General features: G+C 37.0%; 1 protein-coding gene across 5 annotated transcripts in view; it reads left to right on the top strand.

Annotated features, from left to right (window-relative positions):
• Positions 1–20146, top strand: part of CACNA2D1 (calcium voltage-gated channel auxiliary subunit alpha2delta 1) — a 709277-nt gene that overhangs the window by 566697 nt on the left and 122434 nt on the right. For all 5 annotated transcript variants that reach the window (XR_007150230.1, XM_047849277.1, XM_047849276.1 and 2 more), the window contains one exon: positions 3304–3435. Coding sequence is in view for 4 of the 5 variants with exons in the window: in XM_047849277.1 (XP_047705233.1) it covers positions 3304–3435 (132 nt within the window). In the remaining variant the exon portion in view is untranslated. The remainder of the gene's footprint in view (positions 1–3303; positions 3436–20146) is intronic.

The raw sequence follows: 20146 nt of genomic DNA, 5'->3' as shown, positions 1-20146 counted from the left end.
TTTTAAGTTGTTGATTGCACTAGGCTTTCTACCCAGTGGTAGCCAGAAGAAGTATTTAAAAACATCTTCCTAAATAACATCTACTTATAAATTTAAATAAGAGAAAGAAAAAAAAATTGTGTATGTAATTATAATGGAGGTAACAGGGAGAAGATAAAAGATTCAGGAGATGACATAAACTTGTTTTAGCATGGCCAATATCCTGCATTAGTTTCATTCTATCATCTGCCGATTACCCAGTTATTTCAGTATTGTTTATCCTGAATTACACCAATAGTGTAGAAATGGAGAGATGTTAGACACCTTAGTAATTCTGGAGAAGCTGTTGAATTTTACAAGTTTAAGCAGATAACTAGGAAACCAAAATAAGATATGTTTCTTAGTCAAATGTAATACTGTGAATCAGAAAAATATAGCCAAATAACCAAGAAAGATCTAAAATAGCATTCATACTTTTTTGTTTGCTTTGATGGTTTACATATTTTTTTTGACATTTTAATGTGTTCAATATAGTTAAAAAAATTAATTCCTAGTGCAACAGTTGATTTACTTTGTGATTTTGGTGTTTTGAGGCATTTGAACAGTATAATTGAACGAGTGTCTCTCTAATGTTTTCTGATTAAAGACTAGAGATCCATACTCTCTCCATAGTATAAAAATCCCTTGAAGTAGAACTTTTGGATTAAAGACCAAGTGAATTTTGATAGACAGCTATAGCCAAACTCTTAATCTAAAGAGGTTGCACTAACTTTTCAATCCCATGACAGATTCTTTGAATTTTGATTTCTTGCTGTGGTCGTTCAAGTAAAGTTAATGAGTAATAGAATAATGATTGCACTCAAAAATATTTATAAATGTACAAGGGCAAATGGAAGCAACTGTATCTTTAACTGGTATAAAACCTCGCACATGTGATAGGTATACAGTACCATTTCTGTCATATGAATGAAATTTAAAATCAGTTCAAACACCTATTATACAGAGTTTTCTTGTACTTAGCTTATTTGCACATGCACAAGTTTTGAGAAAAATATTTAGAAATCTGCCTCAGTAATAACTTACCTGAAAAAGAATTTTCAGGTATATAAACAACAAATCTTAAGACCTATACCATAATAAGAATATTTCAGAGCTTGACTTTCCCCGTAAAAGCATAGAAATGTAATTCACAATCAGCATATCAAAGCCTGTTACTTAGTAGTTGTTGTGAAATAAAACTAAGAAAAAAATTAGCAAACTTAAAAACAAATAAAACTTTATTAAAAATAATAATTAGATATCACTTGCTTAATGGGAATTAAAGAGTCAAGGAAATTGAAGAGATAAGTTAGAATAGATTGGCAATTAATGAAGTGTATCTGGATCATAAATAAACATGATTATTTGTTCAGTAGAATATTACTGTAAAACTCATGAATGTTTAAAGAAAAGTACAATGTTCCTCTTTTTCTGTGCTGTTTTGTATATAACTATAAATATTCATGAATAGTGAGTATTAGTTCAGGTTATCTATGTGAATATAAATTTTTATATAACAGGCCACTTAATGTTCATTGGATCATGCTTTTGAATATGAATTCACCAGTATCTCACATGCACTATGGATCAGACCCAGCTCATGAATATTCACACACACAACTGATCTTTCTGCAAGTAATCACATCCATAAAGATGGAAATCTTGTTAGTTCTCAATAATGAGAAATGCATTAGGATGCTGGTCCCAGAACAATTTCACAATACCCTTGTTTTCATTTTTTTTTTTTTGTAAATGATAAACTTTAAAATATAAACACAGATGCTGTGCATCTTTCTAAATAGAAGCTTTTTTTTTTCTTTTACCTTTACAAAATACCAGGCATGATTTAACCGTGACTGCATATGCTTCCTTTATTTGCTGTGGTCACAGGGAAGAATAAGAGTTAAGCATTATCTCCAGTCCTTATCTCAAACTCATTTCCATTGTTTAGGCTTGGCCATAGATTCTCAAGTGCACAGTGGTGCAATCTCCTGATCTGCTAGGGCCGTGGTACATATTTTACACATAAAGGAGGGGGAGGGGGATATGAGATGATGTATGTCATCTTTTTCTGTAAAGGGAACGTAATATTCAAAGCTAATTACATGTTTAATATGTTAGACATGAGATACTATGATCATGGAGGCCCATAATTATAAATTATATGCTAAATCTCACATTATAATTATCTTTCATTATATGAGTAGCATATGTTTTTAAAAATTTTTTTTAATCTTTATTTACTTTTGAGAGACAGATAGCGTGTGAGCAGGGGAGGAGCAGAGAGAGAGTGAGACACAGAATCCGAAGCAGGCTCCAGGCTCTGAGCTGTCAGCACAGAGCCCAATGCGGGACTCGAACTCATGAACCATGAGATCATGACCTGAGCCGAAGTCGGATGCTTAACCGACTGAGCCACCCAGGCACCCCAAATGGTAGATGTTTTTAATACCTATCCAAGATCAGTCCGTAGTTATAAGTAAGAATCAAGATCTATGGCCTGGCCCTTATTAGCAACATCCTCTGATATTTAATTGAAGTAACCAGAAAAAAAGAACTATTGTTCATAAAGGTAGTAGTAAAGCATCAGGTACTCCCTATTTCTAACACTGATATATTGTCAAGTCCCTGAATGAATGTTTTTCTTTGTCAGAATCTATACGTTTGTTGCTATGGTATAAATACAGTTAATAAACTATGCTAAATGACCAACATCTTTTCTTTCCAATTTTAGTAACAGATCAAATTATGTTCGTTTATTATGGAGATTCATCAAGAATTGAGGGGAGGGTGGCGATCAAACTGTGCCCTTATGTGTTGTGTAGATTTTTTCAGAGCTGCTTCGAGGGGAGGAATGCCTCCCACCCCTTCTCTTCCAGGAGAGCTGCTCTGGCCTGCTTTATACATCACAGTGGTTCTCAACAGGGAGCAGTTTTGTTTGTATTCTGTTCTGACAGTGTCTGGAAGCCTGCTGCTTATCACCAATGGGGGTGTGGGCTGGATGATACTGGCATCTACTGGGTAGAGATCATAGGTGCTGCTAAACACCGGGCAAAGCACAGAATAGCTCCCCCAACAAAGAATTACCAAGCCCCAAATGTCAATATAGCCTCCGTCATACAAAAATTTGTTGCAGGAAATCATTCCATGTCTAAACTTGTTGGTAGCCACTGGATTAGAGTACTTTTAGAGGTAAAGTGATGAAAATATGTAGCATTATTTTGCAAATAAGTGAAGACAGACTCAATTATTATAGATACGACTTTTTCTTTTTGTTTCTCTTAGCAACAATCGTGCTAAATGAACTCAACTGGACAAGTGCCTTAGATGAAGTTTTCAAAAAAAATCGAGAAGAAGATCCTTCGTTGTTGTGGCAGGTGTTTGGCAGTGCCACGGGCCTGGCCCGATATTATCCAGGTAAGTGCTCAATGACTCAGGAGACATCAAATAAAATTGTAAGCACCAGACTTAGTATTTCTTGAGAACACTCTGTTACCTTTTCCAGTATTGTAAGGAAAAGGTACCACCCTACTTTTATAAGGAAAGAGTGTTCTTCCTTGCATGGCTCTGTATCTACCCAAACCACCCTAAACCACAACACCTTAGGAAAAGCTGGAGCGTTTGGTACCCGACCTCAGGCCAGGCTGCAGTGACACCATGAGCAGGGTCTGTGGACCTGGAACAAGAGGTTATCATGAATCCTGTAATAATTCTGGGATTCGGGTCCATCCCTCAGCATGGGCAGGTTGTTGAATTACATGAGAGGATGGAATACAATTTTTAGAAACTAATGAAATATTTCTTTCCAGATTTCAAGTCTGTGTTTTGTTTTCTTTTGTTTAGTGTTTCATTTGTTTTTTAGAGAGAGAGAGAGTGTGTGTGGGTATGAGAGCACGAACAGGGAGAAGGGCAGAGAGAGGGGGAGACAGAGGATCCAAAGCGGGCTCTGTGCTGACAGGCTGACAGCAGCAAGCCCAGTGTGGGGCTCGAACTCACAAACCATGAGATCGTGACCTGAGCTGAAGTCGGACGCTCAAACCATTGAGCCACCCAGGCACCCCTCAAGTTTGTGTTTTTATATGAGAAGTGTTGATGCTTTGCGATAATAAGTGAGTATGGATTTGTTAAAATGAGTATGACAGGAAAGAAAATGAAATTTCAAAGAAAATAGAACTACTCTAAGTGTCAAGTTGGATTACTTTTGAAGGTATCTTAGTGATGACATATATTCAATGAAGATCAATATAGTTTACGCATTAAAATGAATAAACTTTTTTTAATATCCTTTATTCTTATAAAGGCAGGTGAGGAGAAATAAACTTTTAACAAAAAGGAAAAGTGGATGACTAGTATAGATCTTGGGAACCTATTGAAAAGACTTTAAATGAAATGTCTGTTGGTATTTTTAACTTTGCTGTTTAGAACAAGCTGAGAAGCACAAAATGCATTGTCTATCTCAACATCATGGCCTGTCGTGGAATACATACTAGATAATTTGGCTTCAAACAATTGCACTATATAGAGGACTTCTTGAGACTTGAGTTTTCTAAATATCTTTAACAAATAGAATTATTCATAATAAAAGTTACCACAGTGAGAAGGGTGTGAAATAGAAATTAGCTAATCTCTAGCTTTGTGTGGCAATAACAACGAATAAAAGTATGTGGGCATCTTCAGACTGAATAGCGCTCAAATTATGTGGTAGACATAGAACTTCTGCACGAATGAAAATGGCAGATGGTAAGCTCGGTGATAGTTATTTCTTTTGTAGAAACCCAATGGACAAGAAGAGTCCTTGTTCTTTTTTCAAAGTTGAAGAAAATCATGAGTTAATAAAATGATATTAATATCTATGTAGTATTACTCCACAGGTTGTTAGAATAGTAGAATTGTCTTGTTGCAGAAATGTTCAGTATAATACAACCCTTCCTAATGCTCTTGAGTTAATTACTCGTACATTAAATATCATGCATCAGTAGATTGGAAATTTTAGTATATAAGATCATAAAAATAAAGCAGCACTACTCATAAGCATACTATGCCTGGTATAATAAACCTTAAAGTTATAACAGTTCTTACAAAACATTTTAAGTATTATTTTGAAATACAGTAGTGAGACACCTGATGACCTATTCAGTAATACATAAAAATAAGAATACATTTATCATATAGCTTTTAAAATGTATTGCCTCATTACAAAATTCATTTGAGCAACGGAGAAAAAGGTGGGAAAAGAGAGAAAATGAGCATAATAATGGAAAACCAAGAGCCCGGTACCAGAGGAAAATTGATGATACTGAGAAGGAAAAAAGAGACAAAGTTTCTAAGAGAAATAGGAAAGGGAACTGGCTAGGGGTGGGCGGGGAGAGAATGCATAAGAAAGGAGAGAGAAAACTTAGGATCCAGAGGAGGAAGAGGGAAAAATATGTTGTGTTATGAGCACTTTTCAAAGATGGCTCTTTTTGCAGTAGTGGCTAACCTTTAACTTTACTAATTATCTTCTACATTCTTTCATTTTATTATTTTTTTCAAGTTTAAAAAAATTTTTTAAATATTTATTTTTGAGAGAGCGAGAGACAGAGTGTGAGCAGGCAAGGGGCGGAGAGAAAGGGAGACGCAGAATCTGAAGCAGGCTCCAGGCTCTGAGCTGTCAATACAGAGCCTGACACGGGGCTTGAACTCACAGACTGGGAGATCATGACCTGAGGCAAAGTCAGTCACTCAACCCACTGAGCCACGTAGGCACCTCTACATTCTTTCATTTTAAATGTAATCCAGATTAATAGCTTTAATTTTTTTTTACCCCTATTCAAACATTTTTAAATGTGTTGACATCTGTTTGCTTTACCTTGGAAAATATTTTTGAATATTTAGCTGAATCCTTTTGATTTCCCCCCATAATAATAGTTGTGGAAGCAATCCCCAGATCCCTTGCAGCACTTAGTTTCAAGCAAAGTTTGCCAGACAAGTTGGTTCACTCAGTGACTGATGGATTGAATTCATTTACCTGTTAGAGGAGGTTATTTTTTTTTTTAATTTTTTAATGTTTATTTTTGAGAGAGAGAGGGAGAGAGAGAGAGTTCGAGTGGGGTAGGAGCAAAAAGGGAGACACAGAATCTGAAACAGGCTCCAGGCTCTGAGCTGTCAGCACAGAGCCCGATGTGGGGCTCAAACTCACAAACCATGAGATCATGACCTGAGCCGAAGCCGGATGCTCAACTGACTAAGCCACCCAGGCGCCCCGTTAGAGGAGGTTATTTAAAATTGCTTTGTTGCCTACTATGAAATACACTTGACCTAACTGAAACTTTTGTGAATCTGTTCCTAAGTTCTTTTTATTTTCTTTTTTATGATCTGTTGGCATACAAAAAGCCACACACACACAATGGGTACATCTTGATGAGTCTGGAGATAAGTATACACCTCTGATATCGTCACTGTAATCAATATTATAAACCTATCCATCATCTCCAGAAGTCCCCCCCTTATTTATTATTACAGTTTTTGTGATAAGAGGGTTGGCAAATTTTTAAGTGTATAACATAGTATTTTTAACTATAGATGTTATGCTGTACAGAAGATCTCTAGGATTTATTCATTTTAAATAACTGAAACTTTTAATACCTCCCCTTTGCCACTTGCCCCAGCCCCTGGCAACCACCATTCTGCTCTCCTTCTACAGCTTTACTCTTTTTGATTCCTCGTGTAAGAGTATCATCTAGTATTGGTCTTTCTGTGTCTGCCTTATTTCACTTAGTTTAATGTCCTCCAGGTTCATATGTGTTGTCACAACTGGCAGAATCCCTCCTTTTCTTAGCCTGAATGACGTTTTTTAAATATTAATTGTATAATAGAACCAAGTCTCTGTTATCAAGCACATTAAGACACTATTTTTTAAAAATGTTTATTTATTTATTTTGAGAGAGAGAGAGAGAGAGAGAGAGAGAGAGAGCGAGAGAGAGAGAGAGAGAGAGAGCATGTGCGTACGCACATCCACAAGCCTGTCGGGGGTGGGGGGGGGGGGGGGACAGAAAGACAATCCAGGCTGTCAACAGAGCCTGATACGGGACTCAAGAGATCATGACGTGAGCCAAAATCAAGACTCAAAGGCTTAACTCACTGAGCCACCCAGGTGCCCCAAGATAATATTATAACTTAAAAGCAACCTAACGTATTTCGGTTGATGCTGACATGTTTTCAACACATTTAACGCTTTTTTCTGAGTGTAAAAACTATTTCTAAGTGAAGCAATTTAAAAAATTTCTTATTAAACCATCCCTTTTTCTCTGATTTTAGCTCTTACCATTTTGAAACAGGCCTGGGTAATGTAGAGTGGCTCATCCTGATGAGTGTCTGTTAAAGTAAAGGTCAAAATAGCCTTTTATATTGTTCATTATCTTACTATGAAAAGAAACAGAATATATGTTACTTTTACTTAATTGGATTATTATATAACAAGACTTGTACCTCAGACTTAGATCTCCCTAGCAGCTGTGAGATACTGATGGGATCTTCTAAATGTTCTCAGCCTTTATCATCAAATCTGAAAAATATGAACACCGACTCCTCATTTTATTCCCTGAAGGTTGTTGTCAATGAGATAATAAACTGTAAAGTACTTTGGAAGTACAAAACAGTAGGTATTTTCATGAGACTGAATATCAGAATAATTTGCCTAAATTCATTTTTCTCTTCATGTGAGAAATTGAAGGACATGATTGAGATTACAGTGAGTTGACAAGGAAGACGAAATAAAAATATGGAAGGCGTTGTAAACAAATGATTAAGCAAAAGTATCTCGCAGTAACCTCACATGGTGGAATTGGTCTGAAAATGAAGGTTTAGCCTATGACCTTAGTTAAGTCACTTCTCAGTAGGGTTTCCAGGTAAAATAAAAATTGCCCAGTTAATTTTGAATTTCGTATAAACAACAAAGAATTTTTTAGTATAGGTGTGCAATATTTGGGAAGTATTTGCACTAGAAACGTATCTGATCTTTATTGAAACTCAGATTTAACTGGGTGTCCTATATTTTTTTAACTAAATCCATCAACCCTCTGTCTCGGGCTTCGAGTCTCTACATCGGTAAGATGAAAAAATCAGCTTCCACGCTATGTTGCAGAATTGTGAGGATCAAACAAGATCTATTTCATATGTATATATTTAGCTCTTTTTCAAATGTTTATTTACCTTGGGGAGAGAGAGAGAGAGAGAGAGAGCGCGATTGTGAGCAGGGGAGGGGCAGAGAGAGAGGAACACACAGAATCCCAAGCAGGGTCCAGGCTCCGAGCTGTCCGCAAGGAGCCAGACGTGGGGCCCAAATTCACAAGCCGTGAGGTCATGACCTGAGCCAAAGTCGGACGCTTAACTGACTGAGCCACCTAGGCATCCTTTCCTATATTAATCTAAGTGTAGAAATTTTATATTTGTAAAAAAAATGTGTCAACTATCTTTTTTTTTTACAAATTTTTGCCACAATTATTGGAAATAATGTGTTATTATAATAGTAATTGAAAATAAAGCAATTATTGAAAATAATTCAGATACTAGGACCCTCTGATTCACAATAGAGTCTAAAAAAATTCTCTTGTTCAGTATTGAGATGTAATTTAGAGCAGAGCTACTTGGTGTGAGAGGGTTAAGCAAGTACATTCTACCAATATCCAGGGGATAACACTTCTGTCACTTGATGTGGTGGTCACCTTTGCAAAACACCCACAGACTTCAGCAAAAAGGCAGGAGCACGATAAAGTATAAATTGTAGAATTGTTAAAAGAGGAAAATAATTAAGTATGCTTTTTAGCAAATTGCCTACATATAGGAGAAAGTCAGTGATGGTCAGCTAGTCTCATTAGTCCTACTTATCAGGTTATTTAAATGACATGGAAAAACTACTGGCTCCACATAAGGAACTTTCTAGAGCTGACATAATATAAAGGCACCTCTGTAGTTCTGAAAAGTAGTTTGGTTAGTAATTAGTGGAGGGTTGAACTCGGACATCTGTCCTTGAACTGAATATCCATAAATTCTGTTTTCTAATTTGGTTGATGTGTAAGGAAATAAACTGTAAGAATGATTCTGTGTATCTTTTTTCTTCTCTTCCTTCTCCTACTCTCCTCCACCCCCTCCCTTCCTCCTCTTTCATGTCTCCAACTTAGAAGGTAGATAAGCTGTGTAATCATATGAGGAGCACTATACTAGGTGAATCTCACTCCCTCACTCAATTTGTGTGAAAAGTGCCATCAGCCTCGTTGTGTACTTTGGCTAAGTCATGTTACGTCTCTGAGCCTATTTCTTCACCAGTTACCTGGGATGGTTGAAGGGGATTTCCAGTGCAGACACTAACATTATCTCCTTATCTGTTGAGGCCTTTGGCATTTGCTAAGTCCACAGTCTTTGTTCTGTGGGGTAAAAAGAGTGACTTGACCTAGTCGTACAACTAGCTGCTTGGCATAGCTGAAGCCACCCATGTCTAGTGACATCTTCGCTGAGTATGTGCTCGCTGGCAAATCAGCTTAATTCATGAGTGCTTTCCTTTAAAAGTTCTTAATTGGTTTGGATAAATTAACTTTAAAGCTAATAAACTGCTTTCAAGAGCTATCAACATTGTGAATTTTTACCCATCATAAAAACGTAGGTACAAATTATTCATTAACCTGTTAGTATCTCCTGAAATTGTTCTAATTCCTGATGTAAGTGGGATTGTAATTAAGAGTTAGTGGCTCACTGAAATGCCAATGGAGGCAATACTTACTCTTTTTTTTTTTTTTAGATAATTCATTGTATTTGCAAAAAAAAAAAAAACAAAAAACAGAGAGAGATAAACTAAAAATCTCCTCATTTGGGGGCGCCTGAGTGGCTCAGTCAGTCGGGCATCTGACTTTGGCTCAGGTCATGATTTTGCAGTTCACAAGTTCGAGCCCCACATCCGGCTCTGTGGTGACAGCTCAGAGCCTGGAACCTGCTTCAGATTCTGTCTCTCCCTCTCTCTCTGCTCCTCCCCCCACTCATGCTCTCTCTGTCTCTCTCTCAGAAATAAATGAATCTTAAAATTTTTTTTTAAAAATCTACTCATTTTCATATGACATTTTCTTAATGTCGTATTAAACACATGTTCTTTCTCTTCCCTCCATCATTTGTTCACAGCAAAACCAAGGGATTACAGTAATGGGACCTATTATAGGTTCAGTGCGTGTTAAATATACCTCTGGGAGAAGACTCTTTGTTGTTATATCTGCGTAGATTTTTGCCAGAATGCAATGCAAAAGAACTTGTGTATGAAGTATATGGATGGTCAGTTGTCCCTGCGTTGCTTACTACTTTGAGAAAAATATCTCAAAAATATTTTAAGCATCAAATAGCAGCTGACAGTGTAGTCCAAAGAATACTTGTTTTCTTTTTGGTTAATTATGAAGGTGGCATTTGATAGGTTTCTGGCCAATTTGAGGAAAATGGGATAGCATTGGAGCCTTGACATTTACAGTATTTATAGAAGTCCTGCTTTCCATGAGCAATTATCTTTTTCAAAACTCCTATTTTTTTTTTTTTTACTTTTTTACTTTGATATTTGTGAATGGATGTAGGGTTTAACTAAATGTATTATGTTTGCTGATGACTATATAAACAAACTTTAAATGTTTATTTATTTTTGACAGAGAGAGGGCACCCGCATGTGCACAAGCGGGGGGCGGGGCAGAGAGAGAGGGAGACACAGAACCCGAAGGAGACTCCAGGCTGATGGCTCAGAGCCTGATGAGGGACTGGAGCCCATGAACCAGGAGAACATGACCTGAACTAAGTCGGATGCTTAACCGACTGAGCTACCCAGTCACCTCTGTATAAACAAATTTTAAATGGAAGTGACTACACTATTTTTTAAAATCCAGTGTATGAGGAATATAACCAACTACAAAAAAATTTGATTTTACACTATGGAAGTTTTTTTTTACTTAAGTCAGAAAGTATCAATCAGTTGTATAGATGGGGGCTGATAGGGAAGCTTCACAAATAAGGGGTCCACATTCCTGTTTTAATTCTCTGTCATCGGAATACGGCCTCAGCCTCAGGCCCACCAGTGTTAATTGTGCACTTTTTTAAGGGACAATGTTTAATGTTTTCTTTCTTCCTTTTTCTCTTTCTTTCTTTCTTTCTTTTTTTCCTTTTTTTTTTTTTTTTTTTTTTTAGAGAGAGAGAATCCCCCAAGCAGGCTCTACACTGTCAGCACAGAGGTCCCATGCAAGGCTCAAACTCACATACTGTGTGATCATGACCTGAGACAAAATCAAGAGCTGGACACTTAACTAACTGAGCCACCCAGGTGCCCCCTCCCTCTTTTTAGTTGTACTTGCTGAACTTTACATAGAACCTTTCCCCTTGTGGGACGTTGGCCAGAATTCAGTGGTCTCATGGATACACTTACCTTCAAGATGGTCATGTAGGCAGCTAAAAAGCAGAAGCTGTACAAGGTAAGAAAGGAAAAGGTACTGGGGACAAAAACATTTCTGATGCGGTTACTCTTTGCAAATGTGTGTTTTAAAAGACTGAGTCGTTTCTGATCTGTAGGAAGTTTTAATTCAACTAGGAAGCCAAAATTTATACATCTTGAAATTTCGATTACAATACAAATCATTAAATGATTAAATGCCAAATAAATTAGAGCAGCTGTAACAATAGATTGCCTGTAGGAGTTCGGAAAAAGACAAGGTAATTATTGACTAGAGTTATGGACTAGGTTTGGTTTATGAACTACGGACTGAAAAATCAAGTTGAAGAAGACAAGGCAAAGGCTAATTAGAAGGAAAAAAGACACAAAGTGAAAAACAAGGAAATGAACAAGTGTTGTCAGAGGCTAGCAAGTCTAGTTAATCTAATAGTTTGTCACAGAAGAAGAATGATATTAAATCAAAAGGTTTATTAATGGCAAATTATGTGGCCCTGAATGTCAGAATAGTTTGTCTGGGATTTAATGTGTGGGAAAATAGCAGAGACATTGTGAGCAGTGGAATACTATGGGTAAAGCAGTGTTTATTCTGATTGGAAGGAGAAACACTTAGTTTTTTGTGGTGAGAACATTGAAGATGCAGTTTCTTAGTGACTTCCAAGTATATAATATTATTATCTATAATCATCATTTTGTACATTAGATCCCCAGAATTTCTTCATCTTCTTATTGGAAATTTGACCCTTTGACCAACATCTCCCCATTTTTCCTGCCACTCCCCCCTCCCAAGCCTCTGACAGTTCTCTCTGTGAGCTTGGCTTCTTCACATATAAATGAGATCATATAGCATTTGTCTTTCTTTGTATGAATTTTTTCACTTAGCATAACACCATCATACAAGTGTATCAAATTGCCACATTGTTGTCTCTGAATTATATGTCAATAAAAAAGAATAAATGAGTTTAGTGGTGAACATAAGGTGTAAGTTGACTATAATTTTTAGTTTGAGTGGAGGTGAGAACGTTGGCACAGGGTGCTGAAATAAAATACCACAAGTATTTTTATTTGGGGAGTACAGTGGTAAGTTTGATTTAGAACAGTAAGATAGAGGTGTGCACACACACACACACTAATATGGTGAAATTCTTGGGGCACCTAGGTGGCTTAGTCTTTTAAGGGTCCAACTCTTGATTTCAGCTCAGGTCATGATCTCAGTTTCATGAGATCAAGGCCTGTGTCCTTGCTGACAGCTAACCGCTCAGAGCCTACTTTGGATTCTCTCTCTCTCTCTCTCTCTCTCTCTCTCTCTTTCTCTCTTTCTGCTCCTCCCCTGCTCATGTTCCCTGCTCTCTCTCAAAATGAATAAAAATAAACTTAAAAAAAAATACTATTTTGAAATTCTCAAATGACCCTCATTTATAGAGATGATTCAGTAACCTTATTTTTGTTGCCTTTTGTACAACCTCATCTCGTAACTAAAACTGTCTTATTTTTCACAGATATGGGTTGTAATACTTTTTCGCTTTGTAATCACCTATGGATCCAGTCATGCTTAAATTCATTAAGTGATTTGTTTTATTGTTGACAGGAAAGAGTGGTTAAATAGGATGCTAATATGAAAATGGAGACTGATTGGATGTGGACAACACTACATATGAAATGTGTGAATAAGTATTGCTAAAAAGTTCAGTTCTGTTTAACTTCTAAAAGATCTCTCTCATTCTGTTCCTTTTTCTTTTAAATTCCTATACCTTATGCCTTCCATTTTCATACACATAGAAACATCTTTGCTACGTAATTCATTTTATGTTCACTCTATTTTATTGAGAAAAATTAACATATTTGTCAAAAATTCACATACTTTTTTAAGCACTTCTTTTAGGTGTACCAAATTAAAAAAAAAAAGCTTAAAATAAATCACCAACATTGATTTTTGATTTACATAAACAGGCAACTTGTTCTTGTAGAATCACAATTTATTTTTTTTATTTTATAAATATATCAATATTATCCAATTGGATTTGCTAAGCTTACAAAATGGGAAACTTTTTCTCCATCCAAGTTCACATTTTTCTGTATGTAGTACATATCTGAAATCATTTTCCAGTAAATCCTGATGTTTTCCTTGATAGAACTTACTGTTTTCGAGCAAATTGCTGAGCTATAGCTAATAACTACTTTTGGGACAGCTAAATGATTAAGTCTTTGTGTACCATTTACTTTCTTGAATATTCCACTTCCACCTCTTGATTTGTCCTTGCTCTCTGCTGCTCCTGCTGACAAATAGTCCTTTATGTTAAATGAAAATGTTTTATGTAGGTTACCTGGCATCTGTAGAATTACCAGCAAAAATCACTTTGTAATAAGTGCTTTTATTTTAAAACTGCAGTGACTTATCCTTGGCTATAATACATTGTATCTGTATGTGAGCTACTGCTGGCTGTCTCTAAGTGAGAGAAATGTCCTGGGCATATTACCGTGGTGACATCAAAGGCACACTGAAGCCAAAATAGTGATACCATCTGAACGTCAAGTCTCATTGCTCGGAAACTAAATTAAAATCCTAAACTGTTTCATTAATGAGTCAATACAGTCAAGTATGGGTTGGAAGGGGAAAACGTGGTGAGAACAAGCAGGAGTCCTGTTTCTGAAGAAACAAGGTATCCTAAGAATTCACATACTAACAACAGTGGATTTTGCTCTGGAGGACCTCACAGGTGAGAGAGAAAGTTATAAACATGTTAAATTAAAATGTATTGCAAAGAGATAGCTGGTAAGTTTTTCAGCAAGTTATCTGGATCATTCAAAGACGCTAACCCAATCTCCGTCTCCAGTTTTACTTACTATGCAGTTGAGTCTTGATCATGCACTGTTAGGTTGCCCTTTTTTCTCCTTTTGTGTGTTTAATTTTTATTTTAGTTTCTACAGTCTACCTCTTCATTCTCTTTGGGCTTTGATGCTAGAACTTCATCTCTGGTCATTTGCGTCTTATCAATCATTTAAAACAGAATATAAGCACCACCTTTCGCATGAAGGCTTTCCCAAAAGCCATCTTTCTTTACTTTGTTCTCTCAGAGAACTTGGTTTTTGTCTATATTATTAAAGCTATTAAATTTTATCTTACTTCGGAATTTATTTTGCATATGTTTTAAAAGGTATTGCGGTGCCAGTAATAGAGATGGCTGTGTGGGTAGGTGTATACTCCCCACATCATCTAACGCAGAGCCTTGTGTATCATGAATAGTACTTGTGAAATTAAGCTGGATAAACAGGTTGAGAGGACAGGTACTAGGACTGAAAAACAAGTGTCAGAATAGAACTTAAGAGACTTGAGTTTCTAAATAAAATGAAACAAAGACAAAAGACAGATGGAAAGTGCCAAGAAGCATAGTGTTGCAATTATCCAGGCCCCTGCCTGTACACCTTTCTCACCCTACTCTCTTAACCTAAGCCAGTGTTCTATAAAGGGTTTCTGGGGTGACCTCAGGTAGTCAGTTTTTAGATTCCCAGGAAATTTTATTGACAGCAGCCTGCATCATTGCGGAGGGAGTAGGATGGGGAAATGGTATGACATTTCGAGCTGTAGTCCTAGGAATGTGTTTGTAAGCAGTTAAAATCTAAGCACATCTTAAAATAATCTATTTTATTTTTTAAAAGAGATTGTTCTTTATTTTTTTTTTTAGTAGAGAGTGAGAGCAGGGAGAGGTGCAGAGAGAGAGAGAGAGAGAGAGAGAGAGAATCTCAAGTAGGCTCCACGCTGAGCTCAATCCCATGACCCTTGAGATCATGATCTGAACTGAAATCACAAGTCAAACACTCAACCAGCTGAGCCACCCAGGCACCGCTATAATAATCTATTTTAAAAATCATTCTATAATAAGCACATCCAGGGACTCAGTGATACTGTTTTTCTGATATCCACAATGGATTGCTTATTACATGCCAACTCAGTTCTAAGTGTTGGTGTGTGTATATCATTGAATCTTAACTCTAACCCTTGGAAGTGGGAAATAGGAATTATTATTCTCATTTTATTGACAACAGGTTAAGTACTTTAGCCAGTGAAAAATCTAGGTAGACTAGCTGCAAAACTCATTTGTGAAGTTCTACGTTAGGCTGTTTCCAATCAGCCAAGGCTATTGTAAAGAGAAGAGAAGAGGATGAACTCTTCCTCTGAGTGTTGACTCAATTAGAGTGATTACTTTCTAGTCTTACTTTCTGCCTGTCCTTCCCCATGGTGGCTCTTTGCCATAAAGCTTCAGTCATTCAGCATTTGAAAACTTCATCTGGGCATGACCACTGACTGGGGATCAGTCACTTTTCAAAAACATGCGTACCCCAAAATACAGCATTAATAGATGAATGATAAAACCAAAATTAACTGGATTCTAGTAATATAAATATTATAAAGCTATAAGCAGTGTCCCCAAAGGCAAAATGATGCTCTCCTAAGAAGATAGAGGAATGTAAAAACAAACAGTGCAAGTTTCAAACACTCTATGAAGCTTTTACTTCCCATATGTTCTCCGGGCTTTAAAGCTTGACTCAGGTCTGGGGCACCTGGGTGGCTCATTCAGTTCACTGTCTGCACTGTCAGCACGGAGGATGCTTGGGAATCAATACCTCTCTCTCTCTCCCTATCTCTCTAAATAAATAAATCAATAAATACTCTTAAAAATAAAACAAAAACTTGACTCAGGTCTGTGTAACCAGGAAAAGTTCCAACCGGTCACATGATTGATTCAGTTACGTAAACAATGGCTAACATGACAGAGATTATACATATTTCTCTCAGGTAAAACTCTTACCCAATAGGTAGATTAGTTGGTTAAGTTACCCTAATCAACCCTAGGGGTCCGTGAGGTCTTCAGCAACTGTGGTTCCATCTGTGTGCCATTCCTTCAGTTATTGTCCTCATCTGTATGACCCTAACTGGACCAACAGGACCATAGTCACGGTTCAGATGAAAAAGGGAAAATTTAGTGGAAGACAAACAGCGTGACCAAAATGTTGTACATCAATCACTGCTCACATGCTGTTGAATTTCATCACTTGGCCCCATTGTGGCAATAGAGACTGAGAAATACAGTCTCTAGTAGGTAATCGCCTAAAACTTAGGGGGTACTGTTACTAGGAGAATGGAGAAAAAAAAGAAGTGTCGTAACGTCCTGTCACAGGCTGTTCCTCGGGTAATCCGAGTATCTGTGCACACATTTTTTTCCCACACATAGCACGCACTCACCATCTTTGTGTAGAACATGATCCAGTCCCACCCAACAAGTTAGTAAATCCAGATAAAAATCCACGATCTCTGATAATGTGCAGTTCTCTCCATCATGTGGATGTGACTTTTCCTAATTTAACTGTCATACAGCAGAATACCAGTTACTTTCTCTGCCCTATTGCCATTATTACCCACGTTTCTTAAATGTAATGATACTGTCTCCTGGATGACCAGAATAAAAATTGCCATTTGAAGAAAGATAGAAAATACAGAGCACTCACAGCTCTGTGGTATGTATGTATTACAGTTCCTCAAGTAAGAAACAAAGATTGCTTACTCTTGGATAAAGAGAAATTTTTGGTTAACTCAGCTGCTTGCTCCTGGTAGTATTCTGTGGGAGGAACCCTTCTGTCTATAACCGTCTCTGCCACATCTGAAGAAGGATGTGCCTGGGGCTAAACAGCTTTCCTATCTTGTTTACGCAGCAGGTTTAGAGCCCCAAAATCACTTTTCAGCTTCACAACAGTGACCACATTTGTGCAGATTGGGCTTGTGATTTCCTTGGTAAAAACAACAACCTCAAAAACAACATGGAATTGTTTTCTACTCACTTTATTCCGGTGAGTTTCTTGTACAAACAATCCCAGTTCTAAGGTTTAGTCTGGAAATTGTTCTTAAGTCCAACATCTTTTATGTATTTACGGGGTTCTGAATTTAGCCCTTCCTCCTGTGTCTCATTTTAAAGGTGGCTTACTTGAAACATTGCTGAAAACAGAAAATTTGATGTTACTCCTGATTTAGTCGTCCATCTGTACCAAAGGCCAAGGCCCCCAGCCACCTACCAGAGTTAGGTACCTGCGTTGCATTGTGAAATTTTGCTTTTGGAAATGGGTGCCTACCCAGAGAGTCTACTTGTCAGACCTCCTCTGTATCTATGCGGCACCAGCAGTACATGAGTGAAAGTCACAGCCTGAGATTGTGACTTGAGCATGGCTTCTCCACGCTTCCTAAGTGACTTGGAAACCCAAGTGCTCAAGAAGGCAAAAGCATCCCCAGCTATAGGTCATTGAATACCATCTTCAAGTGGAATCTCTGCCTCTGAGGCTAGTAATATTTTACTTAGACTGTTATGTGAGTGGAAATAAACTGTGCCGATAAGCAGAAGATTTGAAATGTTCATTAAGTTATTTTGTGTTACCGTAACTGAGAGAGGATCCTTTTTCCATGTTTTGGGTATTTCCTAGATTATAAGTTTTACTGGAGAGCAGAGCACGTCTCATAACTCAGAATCTGGAAAGGCCAGCTATTTGCCTTTCTAGATTCTCTGGCATCTCTGTGTGGGTCAGTAACCCTCACTCTGCTAATGAGACTCATCCTGGATTTTGATGTGAGCCATGATATGAATTAGGGAATGTGGAGATTCCTTCTAAGACAGTAGTATTTGGGCAGCAACATTCAGATTCTTGGAAATTTTGCGAGCTACACAGCTCCCTCTTGCTGAATTAATTCTGGCTTAAAAACAGTCCAAATTTGTTATCATAGTTTACAAGTTAGAGCCATTGCCAGTAATCCATAAAAGGTGATTAAGGCAAGCTTAAAATAATGATCCACATAATACCAACTAGATCCAGCCAGTAGGACCAGGGTGGGTTTAAAGGTATTTTTGAGTGTGTGAAGTTTACTTTTTTCATTTCATGTGATCGAAAATGTGACATCTGTTAGAATTGGAAAAATGCATCTGAACTTGTTAATTGGAAATCCAATTAGCTATCATTTGAAATGGTGTATCTACCAAGAGAATTAGCCCTCAATTCATCATTATGGGCTATATTATTTCCTAGCAGCTGAAATGAAAAACCACACTCTCATATTATTTTTGGAGTATATTAACTAGAAACTGGCTCTACTTTCTCAGGAATATTTCTCTAAGACCTATTTCAGTATTCTGAGTAATTGTATGCTTAAATACCTTTTAAAATCAGTGATTCAGTAACCAGCATAACACACTCTAAATATCATGTGAAATGGAATTGTAGTCTAGTAGATTTGTCAAAGACATCCCCTAGTTCATTTTTGATTGGAGTAAACATTCTCATGAGTGACTATTAACACCATTAATGATGACATTCAGGAAAATGTCCCCTTTTTGGACTCGACTCCTTTCTCCTGTCTTCCCAAAATTTTAGTGGAAAGCAAGAGAGACATCTAAAATGAATACCATTGTGCTTTTTACAGGGGCTTTAGAAGCTCCAATTTCCTCTCAAAACAGGTGGCTTTCATTATGCATCATTAAGAAACTGATTATTTCCGGGAATTTCAGTATATGGTTATTATCCTTTTTACTATTTGACCTTCCATAATTCTAAGCCTCTATAAATAATGTACCACTTAAATGCCACAATGGATTTTACAACGAATTAATTAGTAATATCACAGAACAAAGCACGATGCTTAATTTTACCATAATATAAATATCCTAATTTGGTATAATAAAGGGCTATTTCCTAATAGTAAATATCTCAGAAGACTTGTAAGAGAATACTATTAATATTTTTAAATGTAGACCATATTAAAATGTAATGGGCTGGCTCATACTGTAAATTGCAAACCTTTTATCTGTCTTTAAAGAAAAATCTCAATTTTATGGAGCATTGTACTACATATCACAGTTAATTTCAATTAGCAGTTACAGTGAAAGCAGAAATTCTAGATGTCATTGGCAAAGAATTCAGAAGTCGAAGTTATACCTGACTTTCAAATACCGTTTCATTAAGTCACTTATCAAATTCATTATTTAACCACTTCCAACTCATGGTGGTTGTTGTGGCCTTTTCTCACTTCTGTTTTCTCACCGAATCATTTGTAACAGGCAGAATCCAATCAGGAGAGAGAAAACAGTATTTTGAATGGGAAAGTTAGTTTTTTTTTTTTTAAGTTATTTATTTATTTATTTATTTATTTATTTATTTATTTATTTTTAAAGAATTGTTACTTATAACAGGGATTGGAGTCATAGGGGATTAGCTAGAAGTAGAGATTACTCTGAATAATACAGGAATACCAGGTATAGTATTACTTAATGTAATATGTAAGAACAGCTACCCCTAGATTTGAGGTAGAGAGCCCAAGGAAGCAACCTCAGTCTCAGGTGCCTCTGGACCGAGATCCAGATCTTCTTATAGAAGACATAGTCACCGCCCACCAAATGACCGAAAAGTTGCTACAGTGTCATGCCGGAATGGTTTGCTGATAATTCACCCTGTATGGTTCTAAATGTGTCATCGAAGGCACTCCACTACAGAAATCATCAGGGGGTGCTGCTGGCCACTTGTTTGCTGGAGAACATGCAGGAGCCAGAAATCAGGAGAGCTTCATAGGTCCCAAGAGCCTTTGAGGAAACAAATCAGCAGCAGGAAGCAAAATCCCATTTCTCATTGAGTGTCTCTCTTTCATCTTCTGCTGAC

This window comes from Prionailurus viverrinus, chromosome A2, assembly GCF_022837055.1.
Source record: "Prionailurus viverrinus isolate Anna chromosome A2, UM_Priviv_1.0, whole genome shotgun sequence".
Classification (NCBI taxonomy): domain Eukaryota; kingdom Metazoa; phylum Chordata; class Mammalia; order Carnivora; family Felidae; genus Prionailurus; species Prionailurus viverrinus.
Note: the sequence above shows the minus strand (reverse complement) of the source record. Positions and strands in the feature narration are given on the sequence as shown.